General features: G+C 46.7%; 1 protein-coding gene and 2 pseudogenes across 5 annotated transcripts in view; 2 read left to right on the forward strand and 1 right to left on the reverse strand.

Moving 5' to 3' along the window:
• SYS1 (SYS1 golgi trafficking protein) overlaps positions 1-9,035 on the reverse strand; it is a 26,917-nt gene extending 17,882 nt beyond the window's left edge. For 4 of the 5 annotated variants that reach the window (XR_009454182.1, XM_059706938.1, XM_059706937.1 and 1 more), the window contains exons 1-2: positions 8,874-9,035; positions 7,202-7,269 (exon numbers count right to left, since the gene is read on the reverse strand). Coding sequence is in view for 4 of the 5 variants with exons in the window: in XM_059706938.1 (XP_059562921.1) it covers positions 7,202-7,269; positions 8,874-9,035 (230 nt within the window). In the remaining variant the exon portion in view is untranslated. Of the gene's footprint in view, positions 1-3,581; positions 6,009-7,201; positions 7,270-8,873 lie in introns of those variants that run through there. The other variant, XM_059706936.1, reaches the window with a different exon arrangement.
• A 378-nt stretch (positions 9,036-9,413) lies between these two features.
• LOC132239087 (uncharacterized) lies at positions 9,414-14,939 on the forward strand (annotated as a pseudogene).
• On the forward strand, positions 13,355-22,720 carry LOC132239088 (protein FAM118B-like; annotated as a pseudogene).
• Positions 22,721-24,935: the final 2,215 nt, after the last annotated feature.

Consider the following 24,935-nt stretch of genomic DNA (forward strand, 5'->3'; position numbering starts at 1 on the left):
TTCCCTTTTCAGAAGGAAACAGCCATCATGCACATGCTTGCACCCTGATTATCACAGAGCTGGTGTCAATAAATGGGTGCTGGGACCCACCTGAGTCACAGATCATGGAAAGCACTGAGTCAGGCGGGAACCTGGCACTGTGTCCCTACTGCTCCCATATGACCTGGCATATACATCAATCAACCCCAAGCCCTGGTCCATCCATCCAGTGGGAGTCACCCTCTGTCAGTAGAAGCTATAGGGCCCTAACCATGCAGTTGGGAAGAGGAAAGCCCAGGCTTTCTCTAAGACTACAATCCTCCCTATTCCTTCCCCTAGAGCAGCGGTTCTCAACCTGTGGGTCGCGACCCCTTTGGCGGTCGAATGACCCTTTCACAGGGGTCATCTAAGACCATCCTGCATATCAGATATTTACATTATGATTCATAACAGTAGCAACATAACAGTTATGAAGTAGCAACGAAAATAATTTTATGGTTGGGTCACAACATGAGAAACTGTATTTAAAGGGCCAGAAGGTTGAGAACCACTGCCCTAGAGGCAGGATGCGCTGAACAGATGCCTCAAGGAAAGCAGCAGAGCCATCCCTGACCCCACTCCCCTCCCCACCCCACCCTCAGGAGCCAGGACAGTTATGGAGAGGGCTCCCCAGATTGGGAGAGAGGGAAAAGGATGAGGGGCTACCCTTGAACCCTCCCACTTGTAATCCTTCACCCCACTGGTGTTCAGCACAACTGAGAACCAGCGGGAAATGGAACACATTTCCCTGGGGGCAGTGGGACAGCCTGGGCACCCAGCACTGGCTGCTCTGCTCTGCAGGGCTCTGCCTGGGTAAGGCAGCAGGCTGTCTTCCTGCCACAGCGCTCCCCTATCTGCCATGCATCCCCCACTCCCCAACTCCCTGCCTAGCCCCCACAACTTCTGTGCAAGCATGCCCCAGTAACCTCAATTGGAGCTGTCTTCCCACTCAGCTTGCAATCCAGCCTAATCCTGAGTCTCCATTTTGGTTCCCTTGCTGGACGTCATCAATCTTCGAAATAACTTCTACTCCATCTTTCCTCGCAAACACTTTCCATTCTTCATGCCACCTTCTGTGAACTTCTGTCTTGCGTTCTCAGCAGGCCATTGGTCAGGACAGTGCGCTCCCAACCAAAAACAGGGGGAGGGCAAGGACAGGACCTGCACTATTCTTTGTGGGAGCCTAACCAGGGAACCCCAACTGGGGGCCCTAAGATTGGCAGCTTTGGCTTTGCCCCATGGGAGCCAGAGCTGCCCACAGGGAATGCTATGAAGTTGACAGGAGCCTGTGTGCCCAGGCTGGGCTTTAATGTGCCCAGGGCACCTGGGGGAGCAAGGATGCAGGCCTCCAGTGTGACTCCTAGCAGGTGCCTCTTCCAGCCTTATCCCCATCTGCACTGGCACTTGGTCCTCAGGCAACCTGCCTGCCACAATCCCACAATTGGGGTCTCCCCACTACACCATCCCTTTGTTTAACCACTTCAATCTGAGGCTTCTCTTCTGGGCTCAGATCCTGATTTGGGATCAGAAGCCACTCCAGAAATGGCTTCCTAACAGTTAATAGACAAGAAGGGGGATTAAAGTGTTTAGGTGACTTAACAAGTCACATGACCTCTCTGAGGCTATTTCATCTGTCTATTAAACGGGAATACTAATATCCATTCCAGAGGGCTTTGAGCAAATCAGGCTTGATGCAGGCAAGGCCAGCTTGTGGGGTACTGAACAAATGTTTGGCCTTTTTTCCATGCCTTCTCCCTGGCTTTGCACCATAATAAAGCCCCAAGGCCAGTACTGGCCCTGTTTCTCATTTAATGAGCAGCTGCCTCACTGCCCACTAAAGGAAACAAGCGGCTTATTAAAAAGCCAATACTACATTCACATTCACACCCTTCTGCTAAGGTGGCATCTGGATTCCCGACACTTCCCTCTCCCTAGCTGAGTCATGTACCACTCAAACATAACTGGAACATGAAAATATGAAGCTATGGAAGCAGACAGGCCTAGCTTTTACTCTCAATGTACTCCTTATCTTCAATTTGTCTGCAAAATGAGGAAAATAATGGTGCCTATCTCTTTCATTAAGTGAGAATACATGTGTCACTTTGCAGTGCATGGCACAGAGGAGCTCATACTTGCTGGCTCAGAAGAAAGGTGTGTTCTCTGTACAATTGGGGGCAGGGAAGGGCAAAACTGTAACAGACTTGTGGACCACTTCCTGTAAGTGCCAGGCCCAGTGCTGAGTGTTTTACACATGAGACTCAGTGAATCCTCACAACCACCCGGGGAAGTACTATTATTATCCTCGGCTGACAAACGAAGAAACCAAGGTAGGGAAAGGTTAAGTAGCTTAGCCACGGTCTCACAGCTAGTAATGGGGCTCCAGGACTTAACTCTGCACTCCATTACGGCTCTCTAAAGTCTTCAATAGTAGACCCCTAGAATTTTGACTAGCCCAGGTAGGGGCAGGGCAGGGACTGAAACTCTCCTCTCCGTCTACCCCCTCATCTCAATGCTGTTTGCACCACCCTTCACTAATTTCTTACAGAAAACCTCAAGCACCACAGTGGCTTTTAAGACCCTCTCCACAGAGAGCCGCTCTTGTGCCTTCAATCTGCCCCTCCCCCCAGCTCCTAAGGCTCTGTGGTCCTTGGGCAGGAGCTCCTTGCCTGCACACTGACTGCCTTCTGTGACTGTCAGAAGGAAGCTGCCTGATCTGGGAGTCACTGAAGGACAGTCCAAAGTCTAAGAAACTGCTTCCAGGGGCGCCTCTTGGAGCTGTGCACTCCAGAGGTCTCATGGGGACCTGGATCTTCCCACCCACCCCTGCTGCCTACTGACTGCCATCTGGCCCCATTTGGCTCTGATCTGGACAGGGCTGCCCAGAACTAGAAGTTAGAGGCACCCTCGGAGGCACCATCTCTCTCCTTTCCCATCCTTCTCATGGGTTATAAACTATTCTGAGCACCTGCTATGCACTAGTCTCCACTTCTCTCCAAATGGCCCGCTTTTAGGTAGTGAGTAGGATAAAAGGAGTTCCAGACTTCAGACCCTTAGAAAGTCAAGAGATACACCAACTCACTGGCGGGGTGGATACAACTTTCCTTTATCCTTGGAAAGAAAAACATTTCCTACATTCCTCTGTTTACTTGGAAATCTGTGACCGTATTTAAAGTATATAAGTTTTTCTTTCTTTTTTTAAAAAAATGTATATCCGGTTTTCTTAGAAAGCTAGTAATGTTTACAAAGCACTATACATTCTTAGTATTTAAAACAGTACAACAGGGCCTGGCTGGTGTAGCTCAGTGGTTGAGTGTCGAACTATGAACCAGGAGGCCATGGTTTGATTCGGGGGTCAGGACACATGCCTGAGTTTTAGGCTCGATCCCCAGTGTGGGGCGTGCAGGAGACAGCCTATCAATTTCTCTCTCTCTCCTTCTCCATTCCTCTCTGAAATCAATAAAAATATATTTTAAAACAAAACAGAAAACAGGAGAGTAGGGTGTGGAGGTATGATTATAAGGTGATAGATTATTTAACCAATAAGAATTTATACAACCTTTAACTATTAGTCTTCAGAATGAGTTTATTAATGTCACTACTGGAGCCCAAATCCTGGCTCTGCCAGCTCCTAACCTGTAACCTTTGGCAAATTCCTTATAGTTTCCTTATCTGTAAAATACAGAAGATATTTTCTATTTCAGGAAGTTGTTGTGAAGACTAAATGAGCAAGAAGATGTAAACACTTAGCCCACTGTTGTACATCTATTAAGCACTCAATAGATGCTTTTTATTACTAAAATGACATCACTGCCATTGCCCAATTCTCTCTGGAACTTCTAGATACTGCTTTTCTTGTTACTTTACAAATAAAAAATAAATCTCATCGAGGTCACATATCTTATCCAAAAATCAAATTAACACTCGAGGGGCAGAGATTGCTCATCACAGGAAATATGCAGAACGGCACAAGCTCTCAAAGGAAACCCCCCAAAAGTGTGCCATCACAGATGAAGCGACCACCACAGGTGACCAAAGGAGATGGCAGCCACATGAATGTGCTGATGCCTTCCTTAAAATAAAGTTAGTCGCTTGCCTTTAGAGTTTGTGGTGTCTGGAAGGAAACCCACCAACCTAGGGAAGTCATCTCAGCTGGCCTTGCCTCCTGGACCTTGTAGCCAGGATTAGAATACTCTTAGGTTGCTTCCTTCCAGCTTAACCAGAGCGCCCTGAGTTAGGGAGGTGCTCACCCTTGCACTTTCCCAGCCTCTGCCCAGGCACATTTACTCGTAAACCTTCATCTTGTCTGCCTCAATGCCCTCTTCTGGAGGGCTGGGGCCAGGAAGCTAGAAAGGCTTCCCGGGGGATGCAAAACGCACCTGTGTAGCCCTAACACTGAAATCTGAAAACTGACAGCTCTCTTGGGCAGACTTCAGAGGATCCAAAGAGGAACACCAATGGTCTCAATGCAGAAGTGGGTCTAGACCAGTGTGTTCCCCTGGACATGTTCAGAAATCACCAGCAAACGAGAAAGGAGTCCTGAGAGTCATGGCAGTTCCCCCAAGGTGTAGCAGAGGAGCCTGCAGGTGGAGGGGGTGGGACATAGGAATTCCCTGCACTTAGTATTTTAACCAAATGGAGGAACAATCTGGGTCCAGCAAAGGCGGAGGTTACCTAATAATTCTTTCCATACAGCTCCCTTGCCTGGCTATGCTGATCTCTCACAGTCCCAACCATGGCATTACCAAGTAAATACAGGCAGAACCGTGGAAAAAACTGTATTATGTACCTAGGAAGGACAGCTGCAGCCCCTCACAGAGGACCCTCCACTCCCAAGAAAAATCTTAACAGCAAATTCCTATCTCCCTCAGCCCTGTAAGTACCGGTTGAGCTGGAAGGTTGGGCTTCCTATCTCTGGGCACCCATCATGCCCTGTCACTGAAGAGTTCCAAATAAGTCAGGAAGAAGGACCTATTGCCAGAACTGACACTCAGTGGGAGCTGTCGTGCCTGATCATTCCCAGAGATTCTATTACGAGGGTTAGGTTGAGAGCGATGCTGGGACTCTTCTTTGGGTCCTAAGGCCTGCTATGTTGAAAGCTGGGAGCAGGGGGGGGGGGGGGGGGGCTACCCAGTAGAGAAAACTGCCAGTTAGTCATGGGTTCATGGGTGCACACACACATGCACAGCACAACACAGGCTGTGCATTTTCCTTGTGCTTGATTGCCTCCATCTGCTGTCCTCTCCCTGACAGAACCTACATCGTTTTCTGGGGTTATGAATCCAGACATCAAGCGTTTCTCCAAACAGAATAGCTGCAACAACATGACAAAGATAACACTGTCCCAAGGAGACAAGACAGATGACTAGAAGAGTGGTATGCTCCAATCAGATATCCTTGATTTTTTTTTTTTAAATAACAGGCTGGTGACAGGTATGATGGCTCAAGAGTGACATGGTTCCAATTCTGTTACCCTGAAAGAGGTCCCCTTGCTGACCTCCCAGATACCAAGTTCAGATCCCTTTGCTGACCTCCCAGATACCAAGGCTTCAGCAGATGGGAGGCCAATCTTGCAGCTGTGATCCTGGCTGCTACCTGCCTTCTTGACAGGGCCTCACTATCTCTCCCACACCAACAGACTTCACATTTCCAGGGTTCCTCTCAGATCTGGGCTGGACCTCATCTGGAGGGTCTGAGCAGCCCAATGTGTTGGGGGGCCAACTGCCCAGCAGGGTGTCCAAAGGACCCATTTCTAGACATTGGATTTAGGGGCTGAGTTGAGGGGGATCTCCTTGAGCTCCGTCCGCATGCACAGGTACTCCCCGATGACAGCCATGAGCGCAATGCACACGGCTTGGACCAGCCACCAGGTCAGCGCCGAGGGGAAACGGGAGCTGTAGAACCAGCAGCCCAGGAGGTGAAAGAAATGGACAGTGACAGTGAAATCCAGACACTGCTTCCCTCGCCGGATGAAGTACAGCAAGCCCAGGGCACTGTGGGGAGAGGACAGCAGTGAGTTGTCACTGGGTTGTCCTGGCCTTAGTTAGGTTATTTGGGGAGTGGGGACAATTAGGATGACAGCACAGAGATCAGAAGCAAGCGAGCTAAGTGTGAAGCAAGGGTTACATTATTAATGCCTAGAGGAACCTGGCAGGTAATGCTGAGAGTGAGTCAGGCTGGGTAGAAGAAAAGCAAAAGACCAGGTTGATGACAAATGGCAACTGTCACTCAGGGGAATCCCAGGAATTGGTGAGGACTGTGGTACCCTGAAGCATAAACGTTCCATCTAAAGTGGGAACAAGCGCTACTTACAGCTGGGTAAATCATCATGCTAGAAGTGTGGCTTAGAATCAATCCTCTCATTTTTCAAGAGAAGCCAGAAATCTGGATTTTTTAGTATATCCTTTTAACTAAGTGGGAAAATGTTTTAAATACCATGCATGTACTGACAACTGTGTAAGCCAAACAACATATCTGGAAGCCAAATTGGAGTCAGCCCACCAGTTTCCAACCTCCAGTGTAAGATCAAGAGTAGTAATGTGCAAGGTACTGCTCTAAGTACTTCCATGAATTAGCTCATTTAATCCTTTTAACTATAAAATGGGTAATATTATTAGCTTAATTTTACTAATGTCAAAACTGAGGCTTAGACAGAGTAACTTGTCTATAGTCACTAGACTAATGGGAAAGCTGAGGTTCAATGCCAAGTGAGACTGCCTCCAGAGCCTGAGATCTTAATCACTATGCTAACCTGCCTCTCAAGAGAAAGGCAGTGGTCCTGAGTGACATTAGACCTTACCCAGTGAAACCCCTCAGTGTACAGATGAGGAGCCCAAGGCCCAGAGAGGAGGGAAGTAACGTGGCCAGTGTCACAGGGACCAAGAATAGAACCCAGTTCTCCTGACTTCCAATCTACTCCTTTCCTCACCTCATTCCACATCAAGGAAGTGATCTGAGACAGAAGGTGTCCCACAGGCAGCATGCACAGAGTGACACAGAACTTTCAAGCTAAGTCCAAACAGCAATGAAAGGAGCCCTGTGATGGAGCCAGTCCCAGAATGGCCTCTGCCACCCATGTTAGTCCACTCCCCAGGAACGAATGCCAACCTGTCTCATGTCCAAATGTAGGAAGTTAGGTCCAGTGCTAAGGCCCCAAAAGCAGGACAGCAAAACTGGTGATACTCACCAGGTGAGGGCGTTGAGGATGAAGGACATCATGGAGAGCCGGCCTGAAGGGGTGGAAAAGCCCAGGATCTGAGGGGGAATCACAAATGGAAACATGCTAGAGAAGCGACTTGGTAGAGCTCCAGGCTCCAGTACCTCACCCTAAAGAACTCTTCCCAGAGCACAGAAGACAATATGCCCCTTCATCTGTATGGCAGCCTATTCCACAAGGTGCTTTCACAAACATCCATCATGGCATCTCATTTGAACCCTCACAGCAGCCAGGAAGGTGTTATTAACGCTCATCTTACAAAGGAGGAATAAAAGCTCAGAGAAATTAAGTAACTTGCCTAAAGTGCTGTAGTCAGTAAACAGCAAGAGCGAGGTCTAGGACAGGGTTCCGCAAACTATGGCCCCAGGGCCAGGCACCTCTTTTGGTAAATAGTTTTACTGAAACACAGCCACACTTATTAACTTAGTATTGTCTAAGGCTGCTTTTGAGCTACAATGGCAGGGTTAGGTAGTTATGACTTAAAATCTTTACTAGCTCATCCTTTAAAAAAAGGTTTGCCCACCCCTGGTCTAGAATTCAGGTTGTGTGTGCATGAGATGGCTCAACAAAGCCCCGGATTCCCACATGCCCTTCTCAGGGGGACAGAGGCTCCTCAGAGGGGGCTGCTAGGGACCTGTGGGGTGTAACCTCCACCCCTCTTGATGAAATACTGACGACCAAACACCTGCACAACCCTTTTGGCCCACAAAGGCCTTTGAAATCCGTAATTCATATTATCCACGCAACAACCTCACAAAGCTATTGTTTTTGCTGTTATTCTTACCTCTCTTTGAATAAAACTTACTCAAGGGCTACACAGAGAATAAGCAACAGGAGTAGGGAATCCGTCCCAGATCTCAGGGCTCCAAGAACAGGGCTCATTACGATACACCACAGCTGCCTCTCAGGTGTAAACACCTTTCAGGCCCCCATTACACTTTATAAAGTACTTCCATACCCCTAGGCCCCTTTGGGCCTCATAATGTTCTGCTGAGGGTTATTCTGTCTGGTTTCCAGAAGAGGAAACAGGCTCAGAAAGGTGGAACAACTGGCCCAAAGTCCCAGAGCTAGTATGTTTGGGCCGAGATTGAAGACCTAGCTTTTTTAAAATAAAATAAAAATACAGGCTCTTTGCACTGCAGTCCACGGCCTCTCTGCTACTGGTCTCATCACGTTGTGAACAGAAAAACTGAGGTTCAGAAATATGAGGATACTTGCCCCAGGTCACCCAGTTAGTAAGTGGACCTTAAACGGAGGCCCCACTTCCAAGTCTGGGCAGTTTCCATGACATCTCCTTGAATGCTTTCACCCGTCGCCCCTCCCCAATTTGGCATCTGAGAATGTTGGGGCTCAGAGAAGTGAAGTCCAGAGTGTCAGCAAGGAGGTGTGTCAGGCTGCCCAGGACGCTGGCCTGTGTGTTCTAGCACCCGGCCCCTTCCTTTGTACTGAATCAGCCTCTCTGTTATCAGCCACTCGCCATTCCATTTTACAGGCGGGGCAGCAAAGGCTCAGTACGGGGAGGCCTTGCCCAGGGCCTCGAAGCGGGAAGGTGGCCCAGCCAGGTCGACAGCCCGGTGGTGTCGGACCGCAAAGCTCACTGCGTGAAGCCGAGGCACCCGCCGCGCTCGCCCGAGGACCCTACCTCGGCGTTGAACATCTGGTCCAGCGAGGGGCTGCCGCGCAACAGCCAGTCCACCAGCGCCAGCCACAGGCCCAGGGAGCCGTAGTAGACGTTCTGCATGAGGACGATCTGCGACACGATCAGCACCGGGTCCCACACGTAGCTGCGGAACTGGCCCGCCATGCCTGCCCGCAGGGGTCGGCCTCCGCCGGGGGCCTGAGTCAAAGCGGCCCCGCCATGGGCTCCAGGGCGCCCCGGCACCTGCCGGGACACATGCCGAGCCTCAGCCAGCCGGCCGTCACCATGGCAACACCACCCAGCCCGGGAGGAGGGGCCGGGACGGAGGAGGCGAGCCCATTTCGGGAGTGGAGGGGGGGAGGGACGGACAGACCCATTCCCAGAGTGAGGGGAAACCCTGCCCGTCCGGCTGCCCGGGCCCCGCCCGTACTCCGGCTCCCCCGGGGTTCACTCACCGGTGACCGACTCGAGGATCCAAAGGTCCGAGCGCGGCCCAGCCTGCCTCACCGGCCGACCCCCGGAACAGTCTTGACAGACCGAACCATGGAGGAGAGGCCCTACCAGCCTAGAGAGGCAAAGCTCCTGCGACCCGAGCGGCTGCGGCGGCTGCGTAGGAAGGAAGCGTTTCCGGGGACAGCGGCGGAGGGGCGGGACCGCGGCTGCGCAGGCGCGGTGGGTGCCGGCCCCGGCGGCGCGGCGCGGCGAGGGTGTGCGCGTGCGTCAAATGAGGCGCGACGGCGGTCGGAAGTGAGGCTGGAGGATCGTAGAGCTCGCATGCCCTCTAGAGGGGAATTTTGAAGAAAAAGAGAGCAACTAGGGGAGAAGGAAGGGGGGTTGTCCAGGGCGAGGAAATGTTGACTCTCTTTAGCAAAGATTTCCAGGATTTTCTTTCCCTTAAAGTCTGGGATGTTTGTAATGAATCTATGCTTCCACCGACGATTTTGCCATGGTTCGCGTTCCGCAGGTGATTGGCCTGAGGGTCAGTGAAGGAAAGCAATATGCTGTCTGCGTCCAAGACGTGAGTTGGTGGCCCTCGGGATTCGAATCCAGGTCTTGGCAACACCACAGCATGGATTTTATACCTATTTGGTGCCGGTAAGGTTGGGACTCATACTACAGAGAGTCCCTGCCCTCAGACAGAGTAGTGGGTGTTTTATCCATATATATAATTTATATATATATATATATATAATTTATATTTATATATATAATTTATATTTATATATATAATTTATATTTATATTATTTATATTTATATTTTGAAAATTACAAAAAACAACAGGTTCAGAAGCCCTGAAGGTCCTGGGAGCAGATCCTGACTGCTTGCCGCCATGACTGTTTCCTCTCAGGCTTCTCTTCTGAGCCCAAATAGTGTGGACAGTCAGTAAATATTTGCTGAATGAGTCAAGAACAGAGAAAGGGCAACAGCAAGCTGATGAGTCACTTTATTCCTTCACCGGCAGAACACCCCCCCCCCCACTTCATTGATAATAGCCCCCCCTCCCCCCAAATGAAGGGAAGTAACTGGTTCCAGGAAGGCACCATGGGTTTCCCAACCAGCGGTAGGAGCTGCATGACTAGCAGGCCACTTCCTTCTTTAACCTGCGCTTCCCTGTTTATGGAATGGGGGGTTAGACATTAATGTTTTCCAGCATTGCATCTACCCTCTGCTAACTATTTTCCCATTTAAGCAAAGTACCAAAGACCCATGTAACTACCAACCAGAGCTTCTGAACAGCATGCGATAACCATATTATCACCTTGGGTGATACAATTCCAGACAAAAGTAAAGAAACTTGAGACTTTATCAAGAGAAAGTATGTGATTTCCCTTATCATTTGGAAATACTGTAAACAGTTCACTTAGCCTCCAGTTTGGAAGTTACGAAGGCCCGAAGATTTCTGAGGGACTTTCCAGCTCAACCAGCCTCTTGGGTGCCTCAATTCGGTTCAATGAAAATACAGGGGTAGGCCCTCGCTATCGCCACCTGCTGCTCACCCCGTGGGCTGGCACAGCACACAGGCTCAGTGCTGGGGAGCGGGACAGGCTGCTGCCAAACCTGAGGGCAGAAAGCCGAGATGTTATCTTCAAGCAGTTCCATTTCAAAACCTCCAACGGGGCTTTGGCTTCATAACAGGAGTGGCCCTGCAGGCTGAGAAACGGGGCCACCATCCTGAGTGGTTTAATGTGTACAACAAGGTCCACAGCACCCTGAGCACCCACGGGCGTGCAAGCTTGTCAGAACGGGACATAAACCTGGCCAGCCTCATTAAACAAATGACCTAGACCCTGCCTTTCCTCTTCAGGGAGAGGGGTGACTGAACTGGAAATCCAGAGAGAGAACAGAGGAGCCCCAATATTTGCTACAGTCAAAATTGCCAAGTCCGTCCGGCTGCCTCCATTTAGGGGTGAGTCTTCGCTGTGGAAAGAGATGCCAGCATCACTGCCTACACCATGCTCTTCATCCTTGGGCTCTATGAAATGTACACTAATTTGAATAAGATGTTCCCATCCTTTATGGCTTCCTAGCAACAGTAATGGTCTGCTTTCCAGGCTATGTCTTGCTCCTTTTCTAATTCATTTCCCAAGAAGCTGTGATAAAAGCTGTGTCTAAGATAGACAGAATCTTATCTTAGAAACCAGGATCCTAATGCCACCCCCTCCTATGTGATAGGAACACCTGTGCTTTTATGCCTCAAAACTTTCACTGGGGGGAGGGGGGGAGGAGATTCAGGGGTGTGGCAAAAGTAGGTTAATAAGTAATAAATAAATAAAGAATAATAAAGACTAAACTATATTTAGTGTAAACCCACAACTGTAAACCCACTTTTGCACACCCTGCATATATTCAAATCCTCGGGTCCCTAATTACAGGATCTAGTGTTTCTGAGAAAACATATTTTTAAATACCTACATGATCTTGTTTCAGCCTCACAATCCAAAAAGATAGATATTATCCTTTTTTATAAAAGTAAAAACTGAGGCTCAGAGAAGGGGGTGACTCTACCTAGGTCAGAAGCACATAGGAAGCCAAGTTAGGATTCAAACCCAGGACATCTGACTCCAAACACCAAGATACGTTTCCAGAGAGAGAGAGAGAGAGAGAGAGAGAGAGAGAGAGAGAGAGAGAGAGAGAGAGAGAGAGAGAAGGAAAGAAGAAAGGAAGGAAGGAAAGGAAAGGAAAGGAAAGGAAAGGAAAGGAAAGGAAAGGAAAGGAAAGGAAAGGAAAGGAAAGGAAAGGGGAAAGGAAAGGAGAAGAGAAAAGAGAAAGAAAGCTAACTGACATGCTGACACGAGTGGTGGAGTACTGGGAAAGTGGAAAGGGAACAGGGAAGCCCTCAGCTCAGGTAGCTCTGGGTAAGGGAGGAAGGGTGGTGGGAGGAGAGGCGCAGGAGAAGTGCTTGAGAGGTTTAACTTAGTTCCTGAAAGCAGCTTCGTCTTCCTGCCAGGTGCTGGAGCGTGTGGCTCTTCCTGAGGTGTGTCGCCTGACGTCACAGCTGGACCCTGTCCACCGCCTCTCCTCCCACAGAGGGAAGGCTCTCCCTGCCCATTCTCCGAAATGGAAAATGCCCGAAGTTGAGGCAGGCTGGATAGCTGGTGCTGGTGTCCTTAGAGCCTGGAATTTTGTTTCTGGGAAACCCCCAAGGGCCAGCAGGACAGCCCACTGCAGTTTCCTTTTCCGTGAAGGATGCCAGCTCCTGAATTCTCACCATTCCTAGCCCTAGAAATGGGCACCCTCCTGTGTTTTTATTAAGGTGCAACAAGGAAACCAAGCGCTGGGGAAACCGCAGTCACTCCCTTGGCCAGCCTCCTTGGTCCATTTTAAGGATTTGACCACAGGCAGCTGGAGAAGAAGCATGAGCTTTGGGTTCAGACCACAAAGCCTGAGCTAGGGCTACACTGACTTGTCATGTGACCTTAGGCAAGCCCTGTGCTGGTTCTTAGAACACCAAACTGTAAAACGAAAGAGGGGATTGGACTCAACTTGCAAAGGCAGTCCATGGCCCTGTTCCATCTGAATCACCTCAGGAACATATCATATAGCAGATTCCCAGGCCCTGTTGCAAGCCCAAGTCTGATTCTTCAGAAGCAGAGTGCAGAAATCTGTAAATCTAAAGAGCTCCCCAGTGATTCAGAGGTACAGCTATATTTGGTAATTACACAACAAGATTATCTGTAATTGACTTCAAACCAACTCCTCCTCCTAGCAGAAAATTGCTCTGTGACCTTGCTATGTGTGTGCCTCTCTTTGGACCTCAGGGTTTTTTTCCATCTGTAATATGAGGGGGTTGGACTAGAATAGCTGATCTCTAAGGGCCCTTCTCTTGCAGCCAATTTTGCGATTCCAAACTTATGAATGAAATTTTAAACTTGAGGTCAGAGGCAGAATGACAAACAGCCACAAGCTGGGACAAACTGTCCCGGGGGAGAGCCTCTGATCACTTGGTGACGCCACTTATGTCACTCCCACACTGGGCCCCGCTATGGGCAAGTGAGGACAACTGCTGCTGGGGTCACATTCCAGATCCACCCCCACAAGCCCCCTGGGAAGTGTCCTCATACAGGTCTAAGGACTTTGGAACCCTGCTTGTATTTGAATCCTGGCTCTACTACTGTCTTGCTGGGTGACCTTGGGGGAGTTACTTCATCTCTCTGAGTCTCAGTTTCCTCCTGTATAAAATGAGGATCAGAATAGTACCCATGTCATGGGCTGCCTAGAGGGTCAAACGTGTGCTTATCTCACTACCTGATGCACAGTCAACATTATGTAAGTGTTAGTGATATTAATTATTGTTATTTTTCTTCTCTTGGAATGTGGGAGTGGCAATACCTGATCTCTCAGATTTATGGCAAGGATCTAGGTAGCTATCAGAATGAGCCCAGTGCCTGGCATGTAGTAGAAGCTCAGTAAATGTGGTACCCTCTCGTTAATCCCACCCCACGCCCAAGGGCCTCCAGCTCCCTACCTTTCTTCCTTTTCCCTTCCCTAGGCTACCTTACAGCCCAGCTCACATGATCCCTTTCAAAGAATGTTTGGTGAAAACACGTCAGTGGAGATGGGTGCCTCAGAGACAGGTTATATAACCCCACGCTCACACTTTTTGGAACCTATGTGGGAGGCCAGCGTTTGGCTCCTTGTCCTCTGTATCAGTGACCATCCTGGGCTCTGGGCAGCGAGTTCCTCTCTTAGAAGTGAAATTGGAGAGAGAGACTTCATCAGCTGCCTATTTTCTCCCCCAGATTGAGAATCCTTTGTTACCTAGACTTTTTTTAAGGGCTGTGTGTGGCTCCATGTTTGAGAAGGAGTATTTGCTGAGCACCTACTGTGTGCCAGACATTTATATTTGCTCATTTGATCTTTATATCATTTCTAAAACAAGCCTGTGAGTTGTGGATACAATATTCCCACTTTTTTGATGAGGAAACTGAGGCTCACTTAGTTGACAGCTGGGTGTAGTTGGTCTTGACCCTAACTAGAAATTATTCCTTCCTCTGACCTTGAAGGATTCAGGGCATTTTAAGAAGAAAAGCTGTGTTCTTCACCTTCTTTTCATTATCATTTTTTCATTCAATCATTCACTTGATATTCATTGGCATTTATCAGGAACTGGTCTGGGTGATACAGATATACATAAATAAAGTAAAGAAAGATAAAAACTCTGACTTCATGAAAACTTTATGTTATCATGGAGGAGACCGGACAATAAACAAGTCAACCAAATGATAATATTCAACATCAAGTAGTGCTATGACAGAAAATGGGGAAGGAATAGAGAACAAAAATGATAAGGAATTAGTTCAGAAATGGCAATCAGGAAAGACTTCCCCTTTTAAGTAGAGATCTGATTGAAGTGAAGGATGGAGCCAACTGATTATCTGGGAAGAGCATTCCAGATAGAGGGAACGAAGTTCCTCCGAGGCAGGAGTGAGATTGGCATATTGGAGAGATAGCAAGGAGGCCAGTGTCACCTGAATTTAGTGAACAAAGGAAGGAGTGGAGGTTCCAGCCACCAAGAATTTCCAGCTTACAGTGCATTATCACCTTACCACACCCCCTGGGAGGTGAGAAAGGGGAGTAGGGGTGGGAGTAGGTGGGAGGGGTAGAAAGAGGGGGACAGCTTCATTCACTCATCCAACAAATATTTTTTAAAATATGTTTTAAGCCGAAGCCGGTTTGGCTCAGTGGATAGAGCGTCGGCCTGCGGACTGAAGGGTCCCGGGTTCGATTCCGGTCGGGGGCATGTGCCTGAGTTGCGGGCACATCTCCCAGTGGGAGATGTGCAGGAGGCAGCTGATCGATGTTTCTTGCTCATCGATGTTTCTAACTCTCTATCTCTCTCCCTTCCTCTCTGTAAAAAATCAATAAAAATATATAAAAAAAAATAAAATATGTTTTAAGAGAGAGGAAGGGAGAGAGAGAGAAACATTGATGGGTTGCCTCCAGCATGCACCCCTACTGGGGATTGGACCCGAAACCTGGGCATGTGCCCTAACCTGTAATGGAACCAGTGACCTCTCAGTGCACAGGAAGATGGTCAACCGACTGAACCACACCAGCCAGGGCACAACAAATATTTTTTGAGTGCTTACTAGGTAGTGGGCACTAGGCTAGTCTCAATATAGAAAACAGACACAGCCCCTCCCCTCAGGCAGCTTCTGATCTAGCAGAGGAGACACACAGTAAAGCAAGAAAACAAATAATTGTATAAATATAAATGGCAGTGAGTGTTATGCAGGAAGTAATATAAAAGAATGTGGGCCTAGCTGGTCAGGCTCAGTGGATAGAACACCAGCCTGCGGACTGAAGGGTCCTGGGTTTGATTCCAATCAAGGGCATGTACCTTGGTTGCAGGCTTGATCCCTGGTTATGGTGGAGGCAACCAATCAATGTGTCTCTTTCTCCTCCTCCTCCTCCTCCTTCACCTCTTCCTTCTCCTCCTCCTCCTCTTCCCTTCCATTCTCTCTAAAAATCAATGGGAAAAATATCCTCAAGTGAGGATTTTTTTTAAAAAAGGAACTTGGGCAGGAACACAATTTGACCTCAGGGAAAGGTCTCTGTGAGGAGGTAAACTTGAAAGATGAGTGAAGTTAGCCAGGGAAAGAATGTGGCAGGCAAAGGAGACAGCGTTTGTCACAGTCCTGTGTCATCACATGCTAATCCTCATTTATAGGAGGAGAAAATAGAAAGCCGAGATGTGTCATAAATCAAATGGCTAGCCAGGCTTCAACCGAGGTTCTTTACCTTCCTACCCTGTTACCTTTCTGTTGCACCAACAGTACTTGCTGTCTTCAAAGAGCACATTCTGAGTTCTGTGGCATCTGGAAAATACACTCTCTCCACCTTAACCAGACGTTGGATGGAGGCTGGGGAAAAGGACCTCAAAAGAACAAAGAAATGCCCGGGCTCGCGTGGCTCAGTGGTTTAGCGTCAACCTATGAACCAGGAGGTCATGGTTCAATTCCCAGTCAGGGCACATTCCTGAGTTTCTGGCTTGTCCCCTAGTGTGGGGCATGCAGAAGGCAGTGGATCAATGATTCTCTCTCATCATTGATGTTTCTATCTCTCTTCCTCTCCCTCCCTCTCTGAAATCAATAAAAATATATATTTTTTAAAAAGTTGGGAGGAAAGGGAAGGCTCAATGAGTGATTATTACAGTGTAATGCTGAGCTGAGGTTCTAAGTGTCTTGCTCTTCACTCTAGCTGCACTCGCTGTGGCACCTGAATCACGTGGCCCTGTGCTACCACATAAAAGTCCTCAGATGAACGATGGTCTCTAGCAAGACGCAGAGGCAATAGGGAGTTTGTGGAAAGTGCCTCAGGCTGGAAACCAAGGGGCCTGAGTTTAGATGAAGCGTTGTAACCCAGACAACTCATTTCACCCCTCTGAGCTTTAGTTTCCTCAACTATACTATACACTGGTTGTAATAAAACCCGCCCTGGCTACCCTCTGGAACTGCCTGGGTGTGCAAATGCAATAATAGCTAGATGAAACCTCTTTGAAGAACTCTGTAGAACTCTGTCAATGGTTAGAATTGTTATTATCTATGCCTTTCTCTAGCTGTCAGAGTGGGATGCAGGGAAAGCAAGAGCTTAGTATGCAGGTGGTTCTCAGGGACAAATCTTTCGATCTCTTTTCTAGTACCTTCCTCTCTTCTCCTTTGAGGATAGGACACTTCAAAAATGTTTCTGTGGGGAGAACAGGAATCAGACCCATAAGCTCAGTGGGACATGGGGAGAACAAAGAAACTGGATTTGAATCTTATCTTAGTCAGCTGTTGCTGCATAACAAATAACCCCCCCAAATCTCAGTGGCAACCAGCAGAAGCATGTATTTCTCAATCATGGGTTTGCAGGTCAGCTTTATTACAAGGTTTGCTGTCATTTCTCCTCTCTGAGCCTGTTAGAAATACTACCCACTTTACAGGCTCAGAGGAAAGATGATGTTCAACACTCCCACTTAACTAAACGTACCTTCTGCTCAGGGAATGTTAGAAGCTAGACCAGCCGTGGGCAAACTACGGCCCGCGGGCTGGATCCGGCCCGTTTGAAATGAATAAAACTAAAAAAAAAAAAAAAGACCGTACCCTTTTATGTAATGATGTTTACTTTGAATTTATATTAGTTCACACAAACATTCCATCCATGCTTTTGTTCCGGCCCTCCTGTCCAGTTTAAGAACCCATTGTGGCCCTCGAGTCAAAAAGTTTGCCCACCCCTGAGCTAGACGATGTTCACCTTCCAGGCCAGCGGTTCTCAACCTGTGGGTCACGACGCCTCTGGCGGTCGAATGACCCTTTCACAGGGGTTGCCTAAGACCATCCTGCATATCAGATATTTACATTACAATTCATAACAGTAGCAACATTACAGTTATGAAGTAGCAACGAAAATAATTTTATGGTTGGGTCACAACATGAGGAACTGTATTTAAAGGGCCAGAAGGTTGAGAACCACTGCTCTAGGCCAACTAGTAATCCAAGAACTGGTCTGACCTGAAAGCTCTCACTCTAGGAGACAATGAAGGACCATCAGACTGGCTGTCCCCCAAATTTAGATGAGAAGAGAGAGCCAGTCAAAGAATCAGAGGCACACATCCAGGAAAAAAGGGACACAAATAAAGACCACGCAGGCTTCAAAAGATGGAGAGAAGTCAGCCAGCCCCTGGAATCATCTTAGCTCTTGATGTCTTTTCTGTTTTAGTCTTTAGCCCTCCTATATCCTTAAAAAAAAACCCACACACTTTTTTTCTTAAAGAGTTCTGAGACACGGTTCCTTTCAATTGCAAGAGCTGCTTTCACACAGAGGAGTTTCGCATAAAGTTGCCAGCCCACTGGGGGCTATTTTCATGCATAAGGAAACTGCTTAAGAGCAAGGAAGATGTCTCATTCACCGGGATTTTTCAAAAGGTCTCTTACACAGATGTTCATCAAAAGTTTATTGGGCCGTAACCGGTTTGGCTCAGTGGATAGAGCGTCGGCCTGCAGACTGAAGGGTCCCAGGTTCGATTCTGGTCAAGGGCATGTACCTTGGTTGCGGGCACATCCCCAGTAGGAGGTGTGCAGGAGGCAGCTGATCGATGTATCTCTCTCATCGATGTTTCTAACTCTATCTCTCTCCCTTCCTCTCTGTAAAAAATCAATAAAATATATTTTAAAAAAAGTTTATTGGATAAATGACCATAGGAATGCATTTCTATGCTTGCCTCTAAGGACAAACATCCAAATGACATTCGTCTAGTGACCTATACACCAACACTGACTTGAGCAAAGCACCAGGGATACATCTGTGAACAAGACGGTCGGTGTCCCTGCTTTCATGGAGCTATATCTGGTGGGGAAACAGATGATACATAAGTAAAAGAATAAATACGTGCTGTCAAGTAAGAAAGTGTTATAACAAAAAATAATGAAAAGGAAAAAAAAGCAAGGAGAATTAGTGATTGGGGGGCGGGGGTGAGAGTTATTTTTAGAATTCGTTGAAATGCCTTACACGGATGCTGACTCATTGTGTGGGCCTTGGTTTGCCTATCTTACAATCGATTTGCCTGTCTCTGAGGTTGAAAGGTCTGGGAGGGTCCTTCCCAGTGTCTGTAGTTATGCAAGACAGTGGCTGGACATTCCATGGGCTCTGGAAGCTCATTGTCTGGAACTGGAGCAGGATTTGCATGTTGAGGAAGGCTGTGGAGGGTTGCTGCCATTCTGGGAGAGAGCCCCACACCCACTCTCTCAGCTGTTCTGAAAATAGTGACATGATTACTGCTATTTGCTTTGTGTGAGGAGTTGTTGGGGAGGGGGATAACGCCAGACACAGAGGAGACCTCTGTGATCATAAAAACAAACGGCATTAACATGCTAGGTACTGTGCTAAGCATCATACTCTCCATAATCATGATAGAACAACCATCATGACTCAAGTTACAAATGAGGAAACAGAGGCACAGAGAGGTCAGGTGTCCTGCCCCAGGTTACTCAGCCAGGATTATAGCCCAGGTCTCTCTGACCCTGAAGCCTATGCCCTTAAATTCTGTGACTTAGAGAGAAAGGAATGTCTGCCCAAGGACAGGGACAGATAGAGTACCAGAGGCCTCAGGGGGAAGAGAGATGAGAGCTAGACAGAGTGAGGGATTTAAGAAGGCTTCCAAGAGGAGGAGGCATTTGAGCTGTAGCCGCTTGGCTCTGGTGTCTCCGGATGCTCCAGTTGTGCACCCAGCTTCAGTTGGCTCTGCCTGAGAGGCCTGGGGAAGGGGGAGGGGACCTTCACCCTTGTTGGCTGGATTCCACCTCCTTTTTTGAGCTGTGTGAGGTGGATGCCTGCTGACTCCTTAAATTACTTCTTTGCTTGAAAGGAAGCTGGGTGAAGAGCATCCCCCAGACTCACTCCATCTCAGGGGTAGAAAATAAGAAAGGCGTGGGGGACCCAATATGGGGCATGTACTATGGACCTGGCCATCACTTTATTCCATCCTCCTAAGTACCCCCAAGAACTAGCCTTTTAACCCCATTTTGCTGAGGAACAAAGTAACTCTCAAACTTTCCTCTAAATGTCAAGGATTTATTTACTTACTTACTTATTTATTTATTTATTTATTATTCTTCGTCTTCGTCTTCATCTTCATCTTCATCTCTGTCTTCTTCTTTAAGTAGGTGATGGAACAAGGATTTTAATCAAGAACTTCTTATCCTAAAACCTGTGTGGGTTTTGTTTGTTTTGCTGGATGGCTTTTTGTTTTTCTTGTGTTTTTTGTTTGTTTGTTTGTTACTTCAGTCTCAGACAGAGACTTGGGGGCTTCAATTCAGTTCTACAAAACCTTGACTACTGCATTTTGTTTTCTGGGAGACAAAGAAGAACGCATTAGAACTTTGTAAAGGGCCTCAGGGTTTGGTCAAATTGTTTTTAACTCTTTGGAGATCATGACTTTGTTGTGGATCTAAAGAGAGAATCTGAAGTTTCTTGCCCCAGAAACATTTACATAGAGACATACCCTCCAAAAAGTAGTGACCATCCTTGTTCCCTTTGCCCCCAATCCAAGGAGCACAGGTTAAAACCCCACAAGGCCACAATTAGCTGTATTCAAACATACTGCACACCTTCAGAGAGATTCTCAGAACTTGGAGAAGGGGAATTTAATTCTTTTAATTTCAGGGGGTTTTATAGAAGTGTTATAGAAGAGCTTCCAGTAACTAGGAGTCTTCGATCTTTTTTGCTAGTGTACTCTCTAAATGATTATTGAAAACGGATGTACTTCCTGGTACACTTTTTAGTTGACAGCTAACCTTTTTCATCAAAAGTTGACATAGTTATAAAGGTTGTAATTTCTGACACATTGTAAAGTCATACACTTAAAAATAAATGGTTACATAACTCTTTAAAATCTATCCAGTTAATTAATACCCTAGCAATTTGATACTTACAACCATCCATTTAAAAAATACATGAACAGAGTTAGAGCGGTGGCAGCTTTTGGAGCAGATACAAAACTCCATGGCATCTATAGGGAGCCAAGCCTCTGATAACATTTGTGAGTCTTCAGTGATGCCCCCCTACCCCTGCCCCCAGGGGGGAAAAAAAAAAGCCCACAACGCTGTCTCCAAGCTTATAGAGTCAGAAGCCTCAGGAACTTATGCTGGTGATTGGAACAGGGATGAGTGCTATGGAGGCCCCATAGTTTCCAGCCCTGCAATCCTGGAAGGGGTTAGTTCAGGCCTAACTGGATACTGCCACTGATTTTGATCTTCTAGAGGATGAGGGGAGCAAAAATTTCAGAAACGTCTCTGTGAGGGCAAGGATCCTACTCATGTTGCCCGTGAGCTTACTCAGGAACTCTCCTCAGGCTAGGAATGACTGATCCACATGCTTCAAGGACTGTTTATATGCAGTATGCAATGACTTGGACTCAAAGATGGGAGACTCGAAAACAGCTACTTCACCCACTGGAAAGTGGAGCCCTGGTATTGACCTCACATTTCAACAATCTCCTGGAACTGTACGCAGCAGATCAGGGAAAACCACGTGAATCCCTTGACCTCACCGATGAACAGAAGGTGCTAGAGAGGGCTCCAGAGAAGTGGAAGCTGAGCCGTGTTACAGGTCCGTGGGGCCCACACCAACCCCGGGGGCCCTGACTTTCATCCAGCCGGGCATCAGAATGTGCTCAGGAACACTGAAGTTATGAGAGAGGTTCCGAAACTCCATGTAAACAAGTCACTTCTTTCCCTGGGGTGTGGCCAGATTGTGAATGACACCACTTTCCAAGCCCTTTTCCAGCAGGCTGTCAAGCATAAATCTGACATAATGCATTTCATGCTGGTTTGGATAGGAGATAGAAATGAGTTCAAAAAGCTTTGAGAAGCCTGGGAAACAGAGGGATTTACGCTGTCCCTTATGGAAATGCATATACTAGTTTTCCAGAATATTTCAAGCGACTGGCCTGTGAGATGCCCAGGAGGCATAGATCAGCAGGGATGGTGAGAGATCATCAGCTAAATGGTTCTTTTGCAGCACACAGTGAAATAGACCACAGGACATGAGGGGGCTACAGATGTCACCACCATTAGGCCAAGCCATAAGGCCCTACCGGGGACAGTGTTTAACAGTAAACTTACAAGGACCCAACACAGCTCCTACGAAGAACCAAAATCCAGAAGTTGAAGGCTGTGGCTCCATCGAATGGGGGGGGAACGTTCCAACTTAATCCTTCTTGCCAGTGGACTCTTGGTCTTTTTTTTGTTTTGTGTTGTTTTTGTTTGTTTATTTGTTTTCTCCAGTTTGAGAATGTGTCCTGTTCCAGTTTGAGAACACCCAAGGGACAACACAGATGTAGCTCACCAGCCCACCCCTAGGCTGGACACACTGCTTGTGTCCATGCAGCAGGTCAGTGTGGTATCCGCTGAGTAGGCTGCTGCTCTGCATGAAGGGCTGGGATGTAGATGCCAAGGCCTCACCTTGGCCCTCAGTGTAGTTTGTACTCTAGACTTTGTGGTTCAATGAAACATAATGACTTTAAAAAAAAAAAAAAAAAGACTTGAAGCTTTAGTTTTCTAGATCTCTTCCAGTGTACAGTATTTTACTTACTCACTGTATTAAAAGCTTGTTTATTAAAATAAAAATACATGAACAGGCTTTTCTCTACATCATTCCTTTTTCTACTCGAACTCAAATGTCCACTCCATGTTCCACCACAAAATTTTACCATATGTATTTTTATGCTTGAATAGCTTATTGATAACTCTGCCATATTCCTCTGTCTAAAAATATATGTGAATATTGGATCATTAGTTTACTTTCTATGACCATAAGACTAGGTATTAAATTTTTCTATCATTATAATTATCATAAGTATGCAATTGATCAGAATAATGGAAATGCATTATTTCCATTTTTTAATGTCCCACCAAAACTTTTAACACCTAGACAAAAAAAAACGAAAAAAAAACTTTTAACACCTTTGTTGAGATACAACTGACCTAAAGTAAACTACACATATTTAAAGTGTACAGTTTGACATATGTATATACTCATGAAACCAATCCCCAAAGTTTGCTAAGTAATTATTAAACTGAAAGGTAAAATTGGGTGATTTTCCTCCCCAATTAGTCCACATATCTCTGGGTGAATACTGTTTGTGCTACAATGAGATCGTTTTAGCAATACTTTCATTCCTAATTTTTACAGCTGTTGAGCAGTGGTCTGCTGAAACCAGCTTGTACTGGTTCAAGTTTTGGGAATTTTGTGGGTGGTAGTTAAACATAATCATTACTAAAATTTAAATTATATAAACTTACAATTAAACGAACTATATAAGAAACAAAGAAAATAAGTACCCAAAACTCATCACTGCCTAATTATTTGTCTACATTTTACTGTTATCTATGCTCTTGATATTATTTGCACCTATTGTATTTGTGTGGTAGAAATACCGCTCATCCTTAACCAACTCCAAATTCAGTGACATCACAAGTTGGTAACTTGAAATCAGCCATGGTGGGAGTATTACACCAGAAATTAGCAAATGGTACACATTAGTACTTCCTGACTATCCCCTCTCTCCCCCACACACCACTTTTTGTTAAATATTTACCAGCGTACCACTGACTGTAAGTACTGAGAAACCCTCTTCACTTAGAGAAGCTATTGGGAACGAAAGGGGTTTTGTTATAGCAATGTGATGATAGATAACGAAAATCACATAGTGATCCATCATCAAAAATTATTTTTAATGATCTATCTACTGACAACTAGATTAAAACCACCTTCAATTCTGTGGACAGCAAAGATTGCAAAACCCATATGACTTGCAAAAGGAATTCTTATTCTGATAGAAAATTCATTCATTTTCTCAGTTTATTTCCAAACCCAAGCTGAAAAAAATTGCTTACCTTTATATCCGTGGGGAAAAACCTGAGCAGCATTTGAAGCTTGCTTTATTGTCAAGGCTGTCTGCCTCAAAAGATTTTAATCCTTTGATCATTAAGGGATGGAACGGAAGAGGGGAAGTCACTCCCAACTCTTCACAAAGTGTGTGAATTCATAATATGCCAACAGAGGCCAAAATAGTCTGGCTCTGAAGCCAAGCTTCAGCCTTAGAAAGATAGATATACATATTCTCATAAAGACACATTATATATGCGGGTATATATCTTCTTTTTCTTTTTTCTTTTCTTTTTCTTTTTTTTAATATATTTTATTGATCTATTACAGAGAGGAAGGGAGAGGGACAAAGAGCTAGAAACATCGATGAGAGAGAAACATCGACCAGCTGCCTCCTGCACATCTCCCACTGGGGATGTGCCTGCAACCCAGGTACATGCCCTTGACCGGAATCGAACCCAGGACCCCTCAGTCCGCAGGCCGACGCTCTATCCACTGAGCCAAACCGGTCTTGGCTTCTTTTTCTTTTATTGGTGCCGTGACTCGGATTCGATGCGGGTATATATATCTTTATATCATACTAGAGGCCCAATGCACGAAATTCGTGCAAGAGTAGGCCTTCCTTCACCCTTGCTGCTGGCACCCAGGACTGGGCTTTGACTGGAAGGACAGAAGGACAGAAGGACAGAAGGACAGAAGGACGTCCGGTCTAATTAGCATATTACACTTTTATTATTCTAGATAGCATATCTTCATATCTGTATACCATATAAAATACAGAAGAGCTAAGGAGGCTAGGCACCGTTGGTACTTTGACTATTATAGGATGCTTCCCCCTGATAATCCCAACAGTACCTGTACTTGGGGCCCGCGAGGATTTACCCCTGCCACCCCCACCCCCACTGTTGGGAGGATGCACAGAATTTATTTTTTTTTACAAAGGTGAACACAGATCTGAGAATGGAGATAAACTTGCAGACCAGTTCTCTGAGAGATCAAACTTTTTAGGAAGTTCAAAATCTGGGAAAACAAACCCCTTAAAACAGAGCTCAGCCACCCTAAGACCAAGAAGTCTGCCCGTGGCTTATTTTCGTTCAGCTCACTGCTAAGAATGGTTTTTACATTTTCAAATGATTTTCGGGGGAGCGGGGTGGGGGCGGGCAGAGCGCGGGGGCGGGGGGGGGGGAATCAAAGAA

Source organism: Myotis daubentonii, chromosome 8 (assembly GCF_963259705.1).
Source record: "Myotis daubentonii chromosome 8, mMyoDau2.1, whole genome shotgun sequence".
NCBI classification, from domain to species: domain Eukaryota; kingdom Metazoa; phylum Chordata; class Mammalia; order Chiroptera; family Vespertilionidae; genus Myotis; species Myotis daubentonii.